Below are 21,780 nucleotides of genomic sequence, written 5' to 3' on the forward strand. Positions count from 1 at the left end.
TACTCATGTGGAGGGGTTTTAGGTGTTTATACTTACCCCTTCAAGTTGGGTCCCGTCGACCCAGTGATCATTGATTTTTGCAAAAGATGATGGTCACCCTCAGTCAAATTCATCCTTCTCTATGGCGCATAGTAATCTTACTTTGCTTCTTCTCCAACAAGGCTGTGGGGATGGATTTTACCCTAAATTACCTCATACAATTGTATTGGCCTCAAATCTTTCGAAGATTAATCAGGCTCCATCGTCGGGCAACGAAAGCTTTAATTTCGAGCATCGACGAAGACAAGGATCGGGGTTTGAGGGGTCGTTATATTCGGGTGAGAACCCGTGACCTTATCCCGGAAGAGAAGATGTCGTTCCCCGATGAATGGAATTTCGACCGTAAGTGATTTTCATAAGGCGTTGCTTTTAGTATCTTTCTCTGATTCTATCTGATATCTCCCTCTGATATACAGCTGCCCCCTGGATGCCACAAGCGGTCCCCGACCTCGAGGATTGGGTTCGGAAGTGAGCCTCGACTTCCTCTTATGCCGAACGCGTTTGGCGTGATTTGGCGAAAGGTAGGTGGGAAGCCAAGAATCACGTTAAAGGTCATTTCTCATGTTTTTCGAAACCTTTTTTATGCTCCATTCGTTACTGACTTCCTTTCATGCAGGCGTAACCAAGGATGTCGTTTTGAGGCCCTCGAGTTGTGAGGAAGGAACCAAGTCCCCAGTCTCGATACCGGGGAAAGATAAAAAGCGAAAAGTTGTCTCTCGGTCAGAGGACCTCAATCCCAAAACTCGAAGGGTGAGGAGGAAGGAAATCGCTCTTTCGATGGACTCGGTCTAACGACTGAGAGAAGAAGAAGAAGAAGATGCTTTGACTTTGGTGGTCTAGTCTGCGAAAGCTATCGAGGTCGCCAGACCTTCTGAGCCGATGACGGCTACACCGGTCGGGGCTGGTTCCGATACCCCAAGTCTCGATCAGAGCATCCCAAGCGATTCGCTCGGGACCATGATAGTGAGTCATTTGCCTTCTCTTCCGACCTTTTCTGAGGAGGCGTTAAAGGAAGCTCGAGAATTGAAGAACCCTGGTATGGGCGGAGGCTCTAGTGTAGGGGATCCTTTTCGGGATTGCTTTACTGGAGTCGATGATGCCTCCGATATTAGTGACGCTTCTCTTCTCCTAGAAGAGGCCCAACATTTCATTTCTCGGGTAATGATTTTACTGCGCTTGGTTTCTTCGTTCTTTTCTAAACCTGATTTGTGTTTTTTCGCTTCTGTGTAGGCCATTAGCAAGTTTCGAGCCGACCTCATCCAGTGTGAGGTCGAGCTTCAGAAGGTCTCGGGGGAGAGAGATGCTCTGCGGCTTCTTTGCGACCAAAAGGACGAGGTTATAAAGGACCTCCAAGCAGATTTGGCTAAGGCTCGTGAAGAAGAGGCCGAACTAGATAAGCAGGTGAGCCTTGTTCTGTTAGAGTATGGGTTTGACCCGACTGTGGAAGCTAACCTTTCATTATCTCAGCTGCAGCAAAAGGTTGAAAAGATCGGGTTTCTTCGGGAAGAAGTCGATCAAATCAAGGTCGAATGTGATCGGTGGAAGGAGACTATCAACCGCCTAGCTGCAGAAAAAGAAACTATCTTGGCCAAATTATCATCGGCCAATGTTCAGCTTCGAAGAGTCAAGCAAAAAGGTTCGGCTCAGGCCAAGAGGATCGAGGATCTTGAAACAAGGCTTGCTGAGGCCAAGGCGGATATTGAGTCATCAAAAGTCATGGTGGACAAGTCTATTGCTGTGTATCGGGCCGATGCTGAGGCTGCTCAAATGGAGGCAAGAGAGGCAGCGGATACTGCCGACTCTCAAGAACATTGGGTTGCCGAACTTGCTAAGTGTCGATCTCGGAGGGAGACCCTCGAGGAGATACACGCTCGAGGTTTCGATCTTGCTGAAGAGATAAAAAGGGGCAAAGAACTCGAAGTTGATGCTGAAGCCTTGGCTTCTGACGACGATGATGATGATGATGATGATGATGATGGTAGCAAGAGTGGGTCCGGGGGAGCCCGGTGGAGAAGAGACCACTCTCGATGATAACCCAGAAGCTTAGCCCTTAGCTTCTATGTTGCATTTATTCATGTAAACAATCTTTGTATATTTATACAAATATCTTTTTCTTTTACTGACTTGCTTCTGCTTTCTTGCCTTGTGAAGATTTCATTCATGCCTTGCAAATGTTTTCATAAGTATTTAGGCGATCTCATCGAATTCGACCTTCATAGCCTTTATGGCCTAGTGAGTGTTTTCTCGAACTCGAAATAAAAGTAGTCCATAGACTTAGTAGTCGAGTGAACGTTTTGAACTCAAAGTAAAGTAGCTCGTAGGTGTAATGGTTGAGTGGGTGCTTGCTCGAACTCGAAATAAAAATAGCCCACAGGCTTAGTAGTCGAGTGAACGTTTTGAACTCGAAGTAAAGTAGCCCGTAGGCATAATAGTCGAGTGGGTGTTTGCTCGAACTCGAAATAAAAGTGGCCCGTAGGCTTAGCAATCAAGTGAATGATTCGAACTCGAACTTAAAGTATCGTAGCCCGTAGGATTTTTATGATCGAGTGAGTGATTGCTCGAACTCGAAGTAAGATAGCCCTTAGGCTTTGATAATTGAGTAAGTGATTGTTTCGAACTCGAATTCAAATTATCTTAGCCCGTAGGCCTTTTATGATTGAGTGAGTGATTGCTCGAACTCGAAGTACGATAGCCCTTAGGCTTTGATAATTGAGTGACTTATTGTTTTGAACTCGAACTCGATGTATCTTAGCCTGTAGGCATTTTATGATCGAGTGAATGATTGCTCGAACTCGAAGTAAGATAGCCCTTAGGCTTTAATAATTGAGTGAGTGATTCTTTCGAACTCGAACTCGAACTCAAAGTATCTTAGCCCGTAGGCTTTTTATGATCGAGTGAGTGATTGCTCGAACTCGAAGTAATATAGCCTTTAGGCTTTAATAATTGAGTGAATGATTGTTTCGAACTAGAACTCAAAGTATCTTAGCCAGTAGGCTTTTTATGATCGAGTGAGTGATTGCTCGAACTCGAAGTAAGATAGCCCTTAGGCTTTAATAATTGAGAGAGTGATTATTTCGAACTCGAACTCAATGTATCTTAGCCCCTAGGCTTTTTTATGATCACTTTATCAAAAATTCTTTTGATGGTGGTTGGCCTTTAAGCCTGTTTGAATCATGAAGCAGGAAGATCTTTTCAAAGTATGAGATATTTGGGGGGAAAAAAGTACTCCTTTATAAGTCATTATACATGTGTTTGTATCTTGTGCCACAGTTCGAGCTAAACTACGTGGGCATGGTTCGTTTTGACCATTTGACCCTTACATTTTTCTTTATCGAGACCCTGTTCGACATGAATTTGATATGAAATAACTTTCTTATGCCGAACTTGATTTATTCGATTGGTAGCTCCCCAATATTCGAGGTTGATTACGAAGGAGCCTCGGATACTATTGATTTGTCCTCGGGTAGCACATAGTTGTTGCCTCGTTAAAAACCTTGCCGAAAAAACTCATTTGGGATAAAAGCCGAACTAAGGAAAAAAAGAGTACAACGCGTGCTTTGAAACCAGAGGTCTTGATTTTTTTGTCGAATTCCTGTAATGAGTTAGTGTCGAATATACGTATATAGACGACAGAGAAGAGAAAATCATACCTTAACAGTAATATCGTTTGAGAAGCGATATGTTCCAATTGTTTGGTAATGGTTTTCCATCCATTGCTCCAAGTTTATAAGACCCTTTACCGACTATATCGAGGACTTGATAGGGTCCTTCCCAATTTGGTCAGAGCTTCCCTTCATTTGAATCTCGAGTGTTGACGGTGACCTTCCTTAGGACCAAGTCCCCGGTCTTGAAATGGCAGAGGTTGGTTCTTCTGTTGTAGTACCTTTCGATTCGTTGTTTTTGTGCAGCTATTCGAACCAGTGCCGCTTCTCATTTTTCATCTAATTATTCGAGGCTAGTATTCATTGCCCCATAGTTCGATTCTTCCGATGTATGTCGGAACCTTGCGCTTGGTTCCCCGACTTCGACCGGAATTAAAGCTTCGGAGCCATACACTAAGAAAAATGGAGTCGCTCCTATACTAGATTTAGATGTTGTCCGATATGCCCAAAGGACTTCGGGTAAATTTTCTCTCCACTTTCCTTTAGCTTCGTTCAATCTTTTCTTTAGGTTTTGGATGATAATCTTGTTCGTTGATTCGGCATGTCCGTTCCCACTAGGATGATATGGTGTTGACGGTATCCTTTTTTATTTTATGATCTTCGAGAAATTTTGTCACTTTACCGCCGATAAATTGCTTACCATTGTCACATGTTATTTATGTTGGTATACCAAATCTACACACGATGTGATCCCAGGTGAAATCTTTAACCTCTTTCTCTCTTACTTTTTCGAACGCCTGTGCTTCAACCCATTAAGAGAATAGTCAGTCACAAACAAAATGAATTTAGCTTTACCTGGGGCCGATGGTAGAGGGCCGACGATATCCATTCCCCATTTCATGAATGGCCATGGAGAAATGCCTGAATGAAGCTGCTCTCCGGGTTGATGGATCATGTGTAAACCTTTGACATTTATCGCATTTTCAAACCAACTCCTTAGTGTCCCTCTCCATGCTATCCCAGTAGTATCCTGCTATGATGATTTTGCGAATTAGTGGTTCGGTGCCCGAGTGGTTTCCACAGGTGCCTTCAGGACCTCCCGTAAAACATAATCGATGTCCCCTGGTCCCAAGCATACTACCAGTGGTCCGTCGAACGTCCTTCTATACAATGTTCCATCTTCAACCAACGTGAATCGAGCAGCCTTGGTTCGTAGAACCCTCGATTCTTTAGAGTTCGATGGAAGTTTTCCGTTCTTTAAGTATTCAATATACTTATTCCTCCAATCCCAGGTTAAGCCTATGGAATTTATCTCGGCATTCCCTCTCTCGATTATAGATCTCGAAAATTGAACGACTGTCCCTGAGTCAATCTTATCTTCTTCGACCGACGACCCCAGATTTGCGAGTGCGTCGGCCTCACTGTTTTGTTCTCGAGGCACATGTTGTAAGGTCCATTCTTTGAAACGGTGTAGAGTTACCTGTAGTTTGACCAAATACCATTGCATCCTATCTTCTCTAACTTCGAAAGTTTTGTTCACTTGGTTCACCACTAGCAAAGAGTCACATTTGGCTTCAATGATTCTGCTCCCAAACTCATAGCTAGCTAGAGACCTGCAATCATGGCCTCGTACTCGACCTCATTGTTAGTTAATCTAGTAGTTTTGATGGATTGCCTAATAATGCCACTTGTGGGAGGTTTTAATACGATGCCAAGCCCGAATCCTTTCACATTTGAAGCACCATCTGTATAGTCAGCCCGATAGTTCAGGCTTGTGCAAAATATTTCGAAGTGGGCAAGTTGTTAAAATGCATACGGGGTGACATTGAAAGTATGGTCTTAACTTTCTAGAGGCGCTTATCAATGCAAGCGTCAATTTCTCTAAGTATGGGTATCTAGTCTCTGTCTCTCCTAAGGTCCGACTTACATAATAAACAGAAAACTGTGTACCTTGCTCTTCTCGAACTAGGACACCACTTACCGCGATTTCAAATACCGCTAAGTATAAGTAAAGCTTCTCATCTATCTTCGAAGTGTGAAGTAATGGTGGGCTCGATAGGTATTGCTTCAGTTGTTCTAGTGTCTGTTGGAATTCTGGGGTCCGGGTGAAATCGTTCTTCTTTTTTAGTAGAGAGAAGATTTTGTGGCTTCGGTCTGATGACCTTGAAATGAATCGGCCTAAGGCAGCTATCTGTCTGGTTAGCCTTTGCACTGCTTTCACACTATCCACGACGGTGATGTCTTCGATGGCTTTGATTTTGTCGGGGTTGAACTCGATCCCCCGATCGGACACCATGAACCGGAGGAACTTGCCCGATTCAACCCTGAAAGCACATTTCTCGGGGTTGAGCTTCATGTTTTATTTCCTTAAAATTTTGAACGTTTCCTGCAAATGAGTCAAATGGTCCTCTACGCGCAGGGACTTAACTAGCATGCCATCAATGTAAACTTCCATCGATTTACCTATTTGTTCTTCGAACACTTTATTCACTAGGCGTTGGTGCGTAGCCCCTGCGTTTTTAGCCCGAATGACATTACATTATAGCAATAGGTTCCATACTTAGTGACAAATGAAGTTTTTTCTTGGTCCTCCGAGTTCATGCTAATTTGATTGTACCCGGAATAGGCATCGATAAAAGTGAGGACCTCATGGCCGGTTGTGGCATCGATCAAGCGATCGATGCTAGGCAGTGGAAAAGAATATTTGGGGCATGCTTTGTTTAGATCTTTATAATCTATACACATTCTAAGTTTGTTCCCTTTTTTGGGGACTACAACCACATTGGCTAACCATTCAGGATATTTTACTTCCCGAATTGACCCTATTGTGAGAAGTTTAGTTACCTCATCTATTACAAATGCGTGTTTTACCTCGGATTGAGGTCTTCATTTTTTCTTCACCGGTTTGAACCTAGGGTCCAAACTCAGATGGTGCATTGTTATCGATGGTGGGATCCCTATCATGTCTAAATGGGACCAAGCAAAACAATCTATGTTATCAATAAGAAATTGAATAAGTTTTTTCCTGAGTTCGGGGGTCAACCCCGTTCCCACGTATATCTTTCTCTCAGGCAGACGTTCGATTAATATAACCTGCTCCAGCTCTTCGATCGTCGACTTGGTGGCGTCGTAGTCGTCAGGGACGATGAGAGCTCGAGGTGTCGGAAACTCTTCCTCGTCATCTTCTATTTCCTGCTTCACTAATTCGGTCGAGACTGGTTGTTGTGATTGCTATTTGGTTTCTCACCTATCTTTTGTGCTCGACCTTTCTGAGGCCGATAACGTTGGTATCGGCGTTATCTCATTGACCGCAAACATTTTCTTCGCAGCATATTGCTCCCCGTATACTGTCTTCACGCCATCCGACGTAGGGAATTTCATCACTTGGTGTAGAGTCGAAGGCACTGGCCTCATATTGTGGATCCATGGTCTTTCGAGTAGGGCATTGTACCTCATATCGCCTTCGATTACGTGGAACTTGGTGTTTTGGATGGTTCCAGCCATATTTACGGGCACAATAATTTCCCCTTTAGTCGTTTCACTGGCTATATTGAAGTCGTTTAAGACCCGAGATACGGGCACGACTTGATTCTATAAACCGAGCTTCTCCACTACCCAAGATCAGATGATATTCGCAGAGTTACCTGGATCTACTAAGACACTATTAACTTGAACTTTATTTAATAGGATAGAAATTACCATAGCGTCGTTGTAAGGTTAAGAGATGCCCTCGTCTTCTTTAATTCTGAATGATAAAGTGCCCTCGGGTACATAACCTCGAGTTCGTTTTTCCCCTGTGGCTGATATCTTGCCGTATTTGAGCATGGGTCCCTGTGGAGTATCGACCCCACCGATGATCATATGAATGATATGCAGAGGTTCCTCTTGTTTATCTTTTTTGCTGGCGTCCCTTTCTCTGAAGTGATTCTTAGCTCGGTCACAGAGGAACTCTCAAAGGTGGCCCTCATTTAATAGACGGGCTACCTCTTCTCTTAATTGTCTGTAATTCTCGGTCCTGTGGCCATGCGTACCATGATACTTGCACATCGAATTCGTGTTCCTTTGGGAAGGGTCGGTTTGCATGGGTCTGTGCCACCTAGTATCTTTGATTCTTTCGATCGCCGATACAATGCCCGATACATCGACGCTGAAATTGTACTCCGATAGCCGAGGTACCTCTATAGGATCAACATATTTATCAAAGCCACTCTTGCTCATAAGCCCCCGAGAATTTTGTCCTCGATCACTCCTTTGATTGTTCCGAGTGGCATTGCGCATTGAATCGTTGTTCATTCGATCTGCGACATACGGTTGATATCGGTCTTTGTTCGACCTTTGCTCTATGTCAATGTCCCTCTGGTTTTTAATAGCTGTCCTATTCTGATGCATGGATCCGGAAGGAGCTCCTAACTGGTCGTCTTCAACCCTAATTTTTGACTGATATCGGTTGTGTACATTCGCCCAAGTTATTGCTGGATACTCAATCAAATTTTGCTTCAGCCGACGTGATGCTATTAAACTTTTCTCGTTCAACCCTTGGGTGAAAGCTTGGACGGCCAAGTCGTCTGTGACCGGTGGCAATTCCATGCGTTCCATTTGAAATCGGGACACGAACTCCCTTAGCATTTCATTACCCCTTTGTTTTGCTTTGAAGAGGTCAGATTTCCTTGATTTATGGCACCAGCATATGCCTTTACAATCGAATCCGCTAACATGGCAAAAAAATCGATGGAATTTGGTGGCAGATTCTGATACCAAATCATCGCTTCCTTCGAAAGGGTCTCTCAGAATTTTTTCAATAACACGGATTCGATCTCATCGTCTTCCAAATCATTACCCTTGATGGCACACGTGTAAGAGGTGATGTGTTCGTTGTGATCGATCGTAGGGGTTGCACTCGAGGAAAAAGGCTTTTATATGAATTTTTTCGAATCCAACCCTTTTATCATTGGTGGATCTCCCAGGATCTGATCGACCCTGGAATTATATGTTTTTACTTTTTTATCGTTGGCTTCGACTCGTTTTGTGAGTTCCTCGAGCAATTTAGTAATTTCGGGAGTAGTCCCCGATTCTTGCTCATTTGATTTCACTATGGTTGGCTCCGTTCTGTGGGTGATTTCTCGAAGCGGGTTGGGCTTCCGGCCTGCTTTTTACCTGAGTTTGTCTCTGCAACTGAGCTATTGCTATTTGCTGGGCTTGTAACATCTCGAAGATCATCCGTAAACTGACTCTGATCTCTTCCACGTTATGGGTGTCTCGAGCTACGGATCGAGTACCACCTTGAATGTTTTTTTCCAGTTCGGAATGTTGGTTCGCCTCAAGAGCCACTTGTGAATTGACATCAAGCGGTACTTCGACTCGGATTTCAGGTACTTCGACTCGAGCTTCAGTGACATCGTTAAGTGGCCTTCCGGTCCTGGGTATCAAGTTGTTAGTTTCATCTTGAAGGACAACTTCGTGGTGATAGGTAAAGCCATCAATCGAGGGTTTGCCATTGCTGATTCGAAGTTGTAAACTGGTGTGTATTGCATATTTGTATCAAACAACCGCTATTACCCTTAGCCTCATGGTGGGCGCCAAACTGTTTACCCGAAAAATAAGATATAGTTAAAGTTATAAGTAGCTCTAAGGATATGTGATATAACTTGACATAAATCGTTCGTAGGAGTGAAAATATTTAGATTCTTGGCTATAAAAACGGGAGATAAATTATTGAACAAGAAGAGTGAGTATGCTGAGTAAAACAAGCTCAAAAGATTTATTATTCAATAAGAGAGGTAGTCTTTTCTTACAATATGTGAACCTGCCATGTGCTTACTAGGATTTTCCCTTTTATAGTTGAGGGATCTTACTTTATTTATAATAAAAAATATATAGTGGAGAACCCATGATGAATTGTCTCTTCCTCGATTCCCGCAAGATTCTCTCCCCCTGTGCGGTTGCAACGGTTCTTGTCTGCGAGCTCGATACTGGCTCGAGCTCGGTATTGGGTCGAACCCTCGGCCTTGGTTTGAGTTCGACATTCGGGGTGAGTGTCAATCGGTATGTGCATCTCCGACAACCTTCACGTTGCCCTGTGGTTCGATTTGGTCATGGGCTCGATAATGATACCGAGGTGATTCCTCGATCGGTCTTGGAGCTTGTTTGTACTATCTTTGAAACTCATCTCGAAGTCTCACTTCGGTCGATTACCATTCGAACTCGATCAAACATACGAAGGCCGAAATCTATTTTGACCGTATACAATAATCATCTATTTTAGTACTTTTTTCTATCTTATGTATGAGAAATGAATTTTGGCATGATATTCGATGTTCCAATCAAACAACAAATCTATCTTCTTTTATAGTCTATGCACTGTGTCAAGCTATTGATTAGATAATGTTTTTAAGCCTATGCTTCTCAATCATATTCTTGTAAAATTAATAAATTTTAAATGATTACTATACATTTAGCTAGCATTTGGCCATAAATTCTCAAATTTATTTTAAAAAATCTGATTTGGATGAAGTTTGGTTTGAAGAAGAAAATTTGGACATAATTTTTCAAAATATATTTCACTTATTTTTTGAAAAAATTATGAAATATAACCTATACCCATAAGATTTAAAAACTATTAAAAATACCCAACTACTCTGAAGAAAGTTATTACAAAACAAGCGAAACAAATCTGAAGAAAATTCATACAAAACAAGCGAAATAAACATGAAGAAAATTTATACAAACATTAGTAGATTTTAGCAAATTATCTTTAAATTTTATCTTTGCGGTGGATTGCCATAGATTGGCACAACAACTTTGGCGGAGGTTTTCTTCTGTTTATAAAGAAGGGCAAAGCCGCGTGAGTTTAATGAGGAAAATGTTGGTAAATATGGATTAGTTGGTCATAATAACAGAAAATGAGCTTTTTTATAAAATACAAAAGTTTAGGGCAATTTTACTTTTTTTTAAAAAATCAAACGGTAATATTTTGTATAAACACAGCTCTTGAGCTGGTTTTGGAATTTAAAAATTTGCCAAAATATGAATAAAATCTATAAACAAACGGGTATTTGCCAAAATAAAACCACAATGGTATATTCTCCCTTTTTGATACATAAGTAAAACTTTGATTTGGACACCTTCAAACATATCTATCTATATCTATATTATTATAAAAATATGAATATAATATCGGTTTACCAAAATAACCTTAAAATATTGAACAATTTAATAACTTTATTTAGGATAAAATTATAATTAACTATGAAGTCAATCATAGTTAATAAAATCGCGAGAAAAAAGGGAATACTTTACTAATTTAACGCCAAAACCCTCTTTGTTGTCGTGTAGGAGAGTAGGAGACTACATGTGTATTTCTACAGCAACTCTAGAACCAAAGATCACAAATTTATAAGAATCCATTCCGTTTTTCAAAGTAAGTCACTTATATATAAAGTAAAGTAATAAGATATCACCGTATAATCCTATGCGAATTAAATTTATCCTTCAAAATTTTATTGTGCTAGATAAACATTACTTTTGTCTTGATCGTAATTTTTTGTAATTTCCTCCTAAATATTAGTTTCACGAACAAGATGCAAAAGAATTCTTTTTGTGATACAATTTTTAGAAGATAACAAATTTAATGAGAAAATTTATAAAGTAATTATTATTTCCCAATTATTAAAGAACTAAAATTTTTTTTAAGAATATAAATGTGTGAGAAAGAGAAAGAAAGAGGTTGGTAAGAGTTAATACCATTGATGATTTTACAAATATAAAGATTTAAAAGTGAAATGTCAGATTAGTCTTTTACTCTTTGAAAATAAAATTTATGGTGGATAAAATTATAATTACAATTAAATATTAAAACAAAGAGGTGGACTAATCTTAAGAATCTGAATGAACAGAAAATAAATTATTTTTTTATGTTAAGACCAAATAATCAAATCTTTAACAAGAGAATCCAATTCAATTATCTTTTAAATTCAGCATGAGTAAAATTATTTTTCAAGTTAAAAAAAAATCTTAAGATACATAAATTTATTATATAAAAGGAGCGGTAGAGATTAAAAGAAATTTGATCACAAAGTAAAAAAGATTAATATAGTATTACGAAGGCCATACAAGTGTCTGAGGAAGCACAGTCAAAGCTAAATTCTGAATAAGAACAAACTTTTAAAACTATATTATAAAGAGTCGACTATGGTATAACAGGATTATCCTTTGTAGATGTCTCTGGCGGAATCGAAATAATATTACTATGTCATTACTTGTAAATATCATATCAAGAGGCATGATATTGTTAGTAATAATAATAAGTAGTGTACCAACAATAATTTTTTTATGAGGTCGTACGACTCACTTTAGATTTGATATACCTCTTCAAAAAATTAAAATAACCATCATAAATATATCAAAGCAGAGCGATAGTGCTAAATTTACAAGGAAAGCCAAATTAATAATATGGGATGAAACACTTATGACTAAGCATCAACGAATCGAAACAATTGCCTAGAGTTCTAGAGATATATTTGATATCAATGAACCGTTTGGTAGAAAAGTAATTGTTGTGAGATGGTTTCTGTCAAGTAATATCAGCAGTTCCAAAATCTATAAAAGCAAAGACCATATAAGCTAGCTTGCCAAAATTATACTTATAGCCTCAAATGAAAAAATATTCAAATGACAAGAAATATAAAAATAAGAATAGATCTAACATTCAGTGCCTTCTTTCTTGCGGTCGAAAACAAAAAAGATGATTTGGTTCTTCTAGAACACTTGGTTATCAACCACAATGGTAATAGTAGTGCATTTAATAAGAAAAAATATTATCATCATTAGATTAAATGCAATTTGTGCAAATTACATGATAGAAATTAAAGAGTTATCTTAGCTAGCAGAAATAAATTGATCAACTAAATAAAATGTTGATTGCTAAGTTTTATGGTAAAAACAAAATATTTTTCAGTTTTGATTCAGCAAAAGATGATACCAACAATTACTACTAAAAAGAATACTCAAATACTTTAATATCAAATGGCCTTCTACCATCCAGGTTTGTTGTCAAGTTCATTATTTTTTACGTATGTTAGTGTCACCATATATATAATTTACTAAACTTAAATCCGCCGAATAGCATATGTAATAGTACATATATAGTATGTAGAATTTTTGACAATAACGTCATATACATGCAGAAATTATGATACTGGTCAATGTGCTTCTAAGTATGTGTTTATCCCTAAAATCAACTTTCGTCTTTTGAAACTAAAGAATATCCTTTTAAATTTGTGTAAAAATATTTTTCAGTATGTTTATGTTTTATAATTATTATAATAAATAAAGTACAAGGACATACATCCTAAATATTGGACTATATTTACAACAATATATTTTCTTGCACGAATAACTATATGTTGCACTTTCAAGAGGGATATCAATATCGACAACAAGAGTTCTGGTTATGGCAGAACAACCAAAGCATTAAAAGTAAACATACACAAAAAAATATCGTCTACAAAGAAGTGTTTGGTAAGATACCATCACATTAGATACCTTTAAGCTATAATTATTATCTAATCAATATGATTAAATTGATCATTTGTATAAGTTTTGATGACATATTTTTATTTTAAATTCACGTATTATGATAATGTAATAATATTTTTCTCATTAATTAATTGTTTTGTTCATTCATATAAATAAATATTTAAACCATCATGTATTATTATTAACGCGCAACGCACGTTTATAGATACTAGTTAATCCTAAAAATAGCTAACTATGACTTCTTTGTGTGTATCATACCAACTTATCTTATAATGAATACAATTATTATTATTATTACAACTCCATTTCCATCTTACATGGCATACAAGGAGTCAACAATTTTTTATTGTGATATTTAAATTATTTTGAGCTACCTTAGTTAAAAAAGTACAAATTAAAATACGTTGTATAAATTTCTACTAATAAAAATATCGTTTTTTAAGTATATCCTTTGTATGGTTTAAGTCTCATATTTCTAATCCATCATTCTTTTTCGCATAAGTTAAAGTCCCTTTTTTCTGAAATACAACAATTTGTTTTTTTCATCATCTGCTTGCAATAAGGGGGGGAGTGCGACTATAAACACCTGCGTAAAGTGGAAGCTAGTAGGTCCAACATAAACGCGAACTTCTCCCTTTCGCTGCTCCGATGGCGGTTTCGACATCACAAAGCAGATCAAGGGACCTCGACAAGCTCCTCCTCCGCCCCGGAAATCTCGTTGGGCCGACCTTCGAGGCCGGTACGGAGGTAAAATCCCCCATCAAAAACCCTACTCCTTTTTATTTTCTTTAAGTCGATCATGTTGCAACTAATCGACGAATATAATATTGATCGCTTGTATTCTTTTAACAGTTGAGAGATGATTTAAAGGAGTATGTAAGAGTGTTAGTGATAGGTGCTGGTGGATTAGGTTGCGAATTGCTCAAGGATTTGGCTTTCTCAGGATTTCGTAACCTCGAGGTCATTGATATGGACCGAATTGAAGTTACCAATCTTAATCGCCAGTTTCTCTTCAGGTGCCGTAATATTTTCGTTTTTAAACTATGCAATTCGACATTTTTGTTGAATTTGTAATGTGTGTATTATTGAAGTGGTTTGTATTGACTGATTTTTGGCCTTATCTTCTTTCCTGATAGCAATTTCCTTTTCCTATGCAAATTCAGCTAAAAAAAGTACATTGTGAAAGCAAAAGAAATAATAGGCGATACAAACTAGTTAGAATTATTAAGTATGAGATTTTTGAAACAATCTAGTTTTAGAGAACCTGTAGTTTACTTTAAAGAACACATTATGTAGTAGCCCAAGGGCTTAGTTCAAGTGGCAAAGGTTGAGGGACTTGTGACTTAGATCACAAGTTTTTGTTTTTATTTTTTAATAACCATGGTGTCCGGACGAGCTTGCGCGCAACTTGACTAAATCCACGGGATACATGCTACCTTCCACTAGAGGTAACTCTATCCACCAAGGATTGGACAGGTGAGAAGAAATCACCTAGTGTTTTTGTCTCTGCTGGGATTTGAACTTGAGACCTCAAGTTCTCAACCCATTTCATTGACTACTAGGCCACACCCTTGGGTGCATTAGTTCAAGTGGAGGAGGTTGAGGGACTTGTGACTTAGAGTGACTTAGATCACAAGTTCTAGCCCTGTGCCATGCAAAGTAAGCCTGGAATTTAAATATAGAAGAGTAGAGGGGCGGACCCATTATCCCCAAGTTTCGAAGGTTGTGGTTGGTCTTATGAGTTTGACCCACACGAATTTCTCGGTCTTAATAGAATAGAGGAATACATTATAAAGTAGTGTAATAAAGTTACCAATCTCAATTGCTAACTTTTATTCAGGTGCGGAGTATTTTTTGAGTTGCATCGTTTTCTGAATTTATGCAATTCGACCTTATGGTTAAATTCTCATTGTTGAAATTGTAATTTTTATTCACTTCTTCAAAAAGGCACTTTAGGGTTACAAAACCCAAGATGAAGTGAATGGTGTGGGATGGTGCACAGAGCATTTTCATTCGTGTAGCTGTTATTTTCGAGGAGGATAATGTCCTTCTCCCTGTTTATGAAAGGAGGGTTTATCCTTCTTCCATTTTGTAGTTTCTAATGTATGATTATAGCTATGTACAAGTATATGATCCTTGAGTCTACTTTCACTATGGATTTAGGGTATAGATGTATCCCCTTAGCTTGCTTGCAGGCACAATTTGTTTTATAAATTTTAGCAACAATATGTTTATTAGTGTTTCTTCTTATAGTTCTTCCTATGTAGACTTGAAGATGTAGGGAAACCAAAGGCAGAAGTTGCTGCTAAAAAAGTGATGGAGAGAGTCAATGGTGTAGATATCAAGCCACATTTCTGTCGGATTGAGGACAAACCAATAAGCTTCTACAGTGATTTCCAAATTATTGTTCTTGGTCTTGATTCTGTCGAAGCTCGAAGCTATATAAATTCTGTAGCTTGCGGCTTTCTAGGTTTGTCTTTTCTACTTATGCTTTTCAAACAAGCTGCATGGGCTGCATTGGCTGTTCAAATTATATTCTGAGTAGTTTACTTGAATGCTTATTGTGCCCATTCTTTTATTAATTGCTTAGGAGAACAAAAGTTTCTGATTGAGTAGTAGTAGATTATTAGATTTTTTCTGTTTGATTATCCAACCACTCATCCCCTCTCTCCTGTCATCTTGTTGCTGATCTTGAAACAATGTGGGTGAATGGGAAGGTTGTAAGTGATACTTCTTCGTAAAATGCAAAACCACCTTTTTTCTTTCTTTGATGAATAAAATGGAGAGCCATTCTTTTTACTGTGGAACATCAGATCCTTAGGCTTCTAGCTAGATGTGTTCTAGATGAATAAAGATTGGGCCCAGATCAACAATGAGACAAGTATATATCCATTTCTATTTTCCCGTTACCATTTATGGCACATGCTTATTGAAACCAGTTTCTATAACTTTTATAAGAGGCCAAAATTGAAGTAAGAAAAGGAGATAAATGCAAAGTAACAGATATTAGATTCTAGTATGAAGATAGAGTAGTTTGACTTGGATATTTGTCTAAGCATCAAGATGTAAAAATGAAATATATGAATCCCCACATGCTTGGATTTGCACAAAGACGCTTCTTCCATCTTATGTTGCTCATATTTGTATATCTGTATCATCAACTAGACATATAAGAGTGTTCAACTTTGAAGATAACGTGCAAATACTGAAATAAGTAACATACTAAACAGTTTCCAATGGAAAAAAACAAGTGTACATACATGAGAGAAAAAATATGCATCATTTAATGTTCTTCTTTCGCCGACCCCAACTTGTTTGGGATTGAGGCGTAGTTGTTGTATTTAATGTTCTTCTTTCACGGCTGTTTCTTATTTATTCTGTTGTTGTTTGCATTTGACTTTGAAAGGGAAAACACTGACTAAAGAGCAAATGGGGACTATTACTTGTACTTATACAGTCAGAGTACTGATGTGATATACGCAGTTTTATCAAATAATCCTTGGGGAAGGGGGACCTTTATCAAAACCCTCAAATGAAAGTGAGATGATATTTTAGTCCTGAAAACCTTAATGTGGTTAAACTAAGGGGCTGTTATATTAGGATTTTATTGTTTAAAATGTGTCCAGATTTTGCGAATTGCTTCTAGTTGTTTATGCGTGTATGTATTAGATAATTGGCAGCTAACTAACAGATATGGACCTCATTACCGATGACCTAACATAATTAAATAAACTAAAAGGAGCCTTAGCATTAGAAAAGAACTAATATATAATCTTTTCCACATCACTACTAATCAATCTCTCGTGCAAGTGTTTGTTTAATTAAATTTTGTACAAAATATGACCAATCAAAAATTTGCATAAACCATGAGAAGTGATCTGATCATAAGGAGGAGAAAAGTGATAGTATGATTAAATTGGTGCAACTAAAATATGGAACTGAAACCGATCTCAACTCCTGTGCGGTTTGGATTGGCCCTTCCCATTTGCGTAACTGGCCCGTTACTGTCCAAGAGTGGTCTTTAGCCTCAGGGCCAGAGTGGCCCATACCAACCTGTGACCTCCAACCCCCAAAACGTCTAGCCCCCAAAGATAAACAGGAATGTCATTGACATCAAGGTTGTGGAACCCTTGTTATAAGTTGAAGACCATTAACTGTTACGTCAACCAATTTCTTAGTCAAACTGCTCCTATTTTTAAAAACACATTTTAATTTTGTGGTACAAAATTGATTCACAAATTCAATGATCATATTAAAATTGACAGTCTTATAGAACTATGGATGTATTTGAACTTCTGAGTGCTATCAGTTTATTTGATTTTGAAATGTAACTCTGAAATTCTCTTCCAATTTTGGGGAGATGCAAACTGAGAGGGAATGGATCTTTTTCCCCCCAATTTACTCCACTTTTGCAAGCTTGAACCAGCCCTTTTATTGTATAGGAAAACCAAATTGATTAAACAGACATGAATTAAGAAGATACCGAAGTAAGGAGGGAGAGATGGATCTGATTGAATAAATTTTAAATAAAGATATTCAACTAACTAGGCATTTTCAGAAGCCAAAGTGTGGGTTGCAGCTCCTTCAGACCATGGGGAAATGTGTCTCATGCTCCTGGCTAGTTTTCATACTTAGTGGAAGGAGGTCGGTGAAAGTGCACTAGATTTAGCTCATCCATCTGACATTATGTGTAGAGTACGATTCTGATGATAACCCACGAGAAGAGACAATTAAGCCTATGGTTGATGGTGGGACTGAAGGATTCAAGGGCCACGCAAGGATTATAATGCCAGGTGTTACCCCCTGCTTTGAGTGTACAATATGGCTCTTTCCCCCACAAGTGAAGTTTCCATTATGTACTCTTGCTGAAACTCCAAGAACTGCTGCTCACTGCATTGAGTATGCACATCTAATCAAATGGGATGAGGTAAGTATTGAACTTCCCAGCCCTTGGTTTTCCATGCTTCTAGACCAACTGCACTGTTTTTCACCCCAAAAGTTTTATGCAGGTTCATAGTGGCAAAACTTTTGATCCAGATGACCCTGAACACATGCAATGGGTGTATTCAGAGGTTAATTTATGCTCTTTGCTTTCTCCATTCCTAGTACTTAGACGTATGCTACATTTCTCATGTTTCCTTTCTCAATCCTCGACTTCTCTGATCATGTGCTGTAGGCTGTTAAGAGAGCAGAGCTCTTTGGAATTCCGGGAGTTACCTATTCTTTGACCCAGGTAAGCTCATGGTATGGAAGTTTTAGCCTTCTGTAGACAACTAGACATCCTCCTATAGATATGGCCAAACAAAGTATTTATTTCATTATGCATTGAGGTGAGAACCTATCTACTCCAGCCATATTAGGCTGGTATAGTGGTTTTGTGCAGTCATGTGTTCTCAGTTCATATTGAATAATCTTTCTTTATTGCTTACAGGGTGTTGTTAAAAATATCATTCCTGCTATAGCATCCACCAATGCTATAATTTCTGCTGCCTGTGCTTTGGAGACCTTGAAGCTTGTCTCTGGATGCAGCAAAACTTTATCAAATTACTTGACGTAAGTCTGTTTAAATCCTAATTTACTTAGCTCCGCCACTGTTGCAGGTTGTGTCTTTATGAATCCATGATCTTAGCGTCAACATTTGCACTTTAATTTGATAACATCTTGAAGGTTAATCTTTCCTTATGACTTCTTCAACAGAAATGCAATTATGTACTTGTGATTCATTTGAAATTAAGAACTAAGTTATCCTGAAGCAATAGAAGTCTTAGTTTCCTGTCTTCTCTGTTAATGTCTTGTATCTTGCTTTCTGTTTGATTAATGAGTTGTTTACTTTGTTTATGCCTGTAACATTATGTTAGGATTTTTTACCCTAATTTGTATTCCATGGTTCTCCCCTTGCAACAGCTCATCTGCGTTCCTCTTCTTCTCTCTCTCTCTCTCTCTCTCTCTCTCTCTCTCTCTCTCTCTCTCTCTCTTTTTTTGCATTATCATTACTTACAAATTGAATTTCCCTTTAAAACATTTGGCTAAGCTCTGTTGACTTATGTGGAATTCTGTACCTGTTGAAGGTACAATGGAGTTGAAGGTCTGCACACCAAAGTGACCGAGTTTGTGAGGGACAAAGAATGTCTTGTTTGTGGTCCTGGCGTTCTCATTGAGTTAGAAGCTTCAGTTACTTTGAAAAAGGTTCTTGTTCTTTTTATTTCCCAGCTCTTTAAGATTACTAATCACTCACAAGATTGTTCAGTAAAACACTAAGACACCTCCTCAGCAACTTTTTGATATATCGTATCTCAAAAGCAGCTAATAGAGTGCTTCCTAATCTACATTCAGAAAAAAGAAACCAGCTGAACTGGGGAAGAACGTCCCAGTATTGACCTTGTCAACTTATCGTGCATGTTTCAATGTGTCCTTGATATGACTGTTCTTTTGATTCTTGAGAATAGAACTCGGCTGAAATACTGGAGTTAGTAGTATCAAAAAAGAGAATAGAATTCGGCTGAAATACTGGAGTTAGTATGTTGGCCACCTAACTATATTAGGTCACTCCTGATAATGATCATGAGTGGTGTTACTGCTGTCACTACAGGCAAAGTAGTGTCAAGACCAGATAAGCTTCATGAAGCGGAGTAGTAGGAACTAGGAACAAGCAAGAAATCCTAAGGTCCCTAGAACCTGTTGTAAGAAAAGGGAAAAACTTGTCATGAAAGTTTGAAAATGTCTGAAAACCAATGTATACAGCCTCAAAGACAGAAAATTGGTAATCTTAATTATGAAAATATTTCGTTTCTTAACCACCCAATATAATATTATTAAACCCATCTAAAGAAGGATAATTGTAAAAGGAAATAAAGCAGAAATTGGAACTTATGAGATAACTTGGCAACTGCAGTAATTACATTAAACAATAATCAAAGTATGGCACCCTTGAAACAAGAATCTCTCGTACAGCAGATAAGTTGGAAGTTCCATTTTTTTTTTTAGAATGGTAATAGTTATATTAAAAACACAGCACAAAAGCTGTGCTGGTAAGTGGTAACTATTTACAGATTCCAGAAAGTAATCAAAAACCTATCTTTGCTCTTCTTACAAGAATTTTATAATGTCTAAAATGGATTCTTCATCATTTACATAGTTTTCTTTATACCAAAAATGAAAAAGCAGAATACAATTCGTTGGAAGTTCCATTTAGATGCTTCAATGTTCTTTGTGCTGTTCATAGTAACTTCCTGGTATGGATTGCTTGTAGTAAAAGTTGGAATGATCACATAGGACCTGATCATACTCTCGGTTGGATAAAAGCTTAATTAAACTATCTTTTGAACAATTGAATAAGCATAAGAGAGGAGAGACCTTCTTATTTGGGGGGGGGGGGGTCGGAGTTCACTACTCCCACTGATTTGCCCTTTATGATGTCTGGAAGATCTGCGACTGTGTGCAGGATCTCATTCACATAGTTTCTCTGTATTGAAAGCTGGAAATTGCTAAAGAACTTTCGGAATTACTCTCTCTGATACATTGAGGTATCTGCCATAAAAATCTCATGGGAATATACCTATATTGAAGACCATATAAATTGATGCACTAACTTCCTGTCAATTTCGCCTTATTGTTTGAGCATGTTAGACATTCTACCACAACAAAAGGGTAATAAATGGATTGGTTGGTGATACAAGTAATAATGTTTGAGCTTTCGTCTCTTTTCTGGTGTTGTGCAGTTCATTGGTCTGCTAGAAGATCACTCTAAGCTACTATTAACTAGAGTAAGTGTGACGTATCGAGGGAAGAATCTGTACATGCAAGCACCTCCAGTACTGGAAGAGATGACTCGATCGAATTTGGATTTACCATTGTTTGAGCTTATGAGCAAAACTCCAAGAGACATTGTTCATGTTACTGGTACAGCCGGAAAAGGAGATACAAAGCAATCATGTTCAAGGAAATTACGTGTTGTTTTCAAGGGAATTGATGGAGTTACAGATATGGACATGGCTGGTGGAGCTTAATTTTCAGTTATCCATTAGCCTTTTACTTGTTTCTGGTAAGCCTACTTCTTTCCTTCCTCTAATTTTTCTCTAGTTCAACGCATGAGCAAAATGCAGTAACTGACGAGGTTGATAGGGAATACCTCCATTTTTGTAACTCTTTCTTATCATGTGGACGTAAAAATTGGTGAATTATCACCAACATGTGAAATGAAATGAGAGTTCTACAATTCGTAATCTTTACTTGAAATTTGTCAAAATACTTTAACTTCAGATCAATCTGATACTAATTTTCTTCATTGCTTCTCAAAATTATCTGCTATAGACGCGATCATGCATAGGCAACTAATATAGGTAAGAAATCGCCAAGTTGAATGGAGAAATTGCTGTTATTGCAGTACTTGGCTGATGCTTCTTAACTGTTTAATCCTAAAGCCGTGATTATTCAACTCTTATATGCTGGGTGGATGGTCTATTGATTACTGAGGCACAGGCACCTTCTTTATGCTTGTTATTGGATCGTTTTTTCGTTTCATTTATACGTTTGTATATATCGTAAATCTCCTTTTTAGATAGTCTAAAGACTGAGTTGAGCTGCAGACTCTCTTTGTACATACTTT

At 38.1% G+C, this 21,780-nt stretch overlaps 2 protein-coding genes across 2 annotated transcripts; both read left to right on the plus strand.

Moving 5' to 3' along the window:
• The first annotated feature begins 918 nt into the window (after window positions 1-918).
• On the plus strand, window positions 919-2,070 carry LOC138898635 (uncharacterized). Its single transcript, XM_070184715.1, has 2 exons — window positions 919-1,095; window positions 1,270-2,070. The coding sequence occupies exons 1-2, from the start codon at window positions 919-921 to the stop codon at window positions 2,068-2,070; spliced, it is 978 nt and encodes a 325-aa protein (XP_070040816.1).
• Window positions 2,071-13,718: 11,648 nt separating this feature from the next.
• On the plus strand, window positions 13,719-21,459 carry LOC104084891 (NEDD8-activating enzyme E1 catalytic subunit). The gene is made up of 9 exons (XM_009588850.3): window positions 13,719-13,922; window positions 14,028-14,191; window positions 15,443-15,645; window positions 17,870-18,102; window positions 18,185-18,247; window positions 18,352-18,408; window positions 18,607-18,728; window positions 19,244-19,361; window positions 20,894-21,459. The coding sequence occupies exons 1-9, from the start codon at window positions 13,824-13,826 to the stop codon at window positions 21,179-21,181; spliced, it is 1,347 nt and encodes a 448-aa protein (XP_009587145.1). The 5' UTR covers window positions 13,719-13,823; the 3' UTR covers window positions 21,182-21,459.
• Window positions 21,460-21,780: the final 321 nt, after the last annotated feature.

The sequence above is a fragment of the Nicotiana tomentosiformis genome, chromosome 9, assembly GCF_000390325.3.
Source record: "Nicotiana tomentosiformis chromosome 9, ASM39032v3, whole genome shotgun sequence".
NCBI lineage: Eukaryota > Viridiplantae > Streptophyta > Magnoliopsida > Solanales > Solanaceae > Nicotiana > Nicotiana tomentosiformis.

Bases quoted from the DNA above. Each gene is read 5' to 3' on its own strand.
- LOC104084891 (XM_009588850.3), top strand. From the start codon at position 13,824: ATGGCGGTTTCGACATCACAAAGCAGATCAAGGGACCTCGACAAGCTC. The intron at 18,248-18,351 runs GTTAATTTATGC...CATGTGCTGTAG, and splicing joins TGCAATGGGTGTATTCAGAG to GCTGTTAAGAGAGCAGAGCT. The intron at 18,729-19,243 runs GTAAGTCTGTTT...TACCTGTTGAAG, and splicing joins ACTTTATCAAATTACTTGAC to GTACAATGGAGTTGAAGGTC.
- LOC138898635 (XM_070184715.1), top strand. From the start codon at position 919: ATGACGGCTACACCGGTCGGGGCTGGTTCCGATACCCCAAGTCTCGAT. The intron at 1,096-1,269 runs GTAGGGGATCCT...GCTTCTGTGTAG, and splicing joins GTATGGGCGGAGGCTCTAGT to GCCATTAGCAAGTTTCGAGC.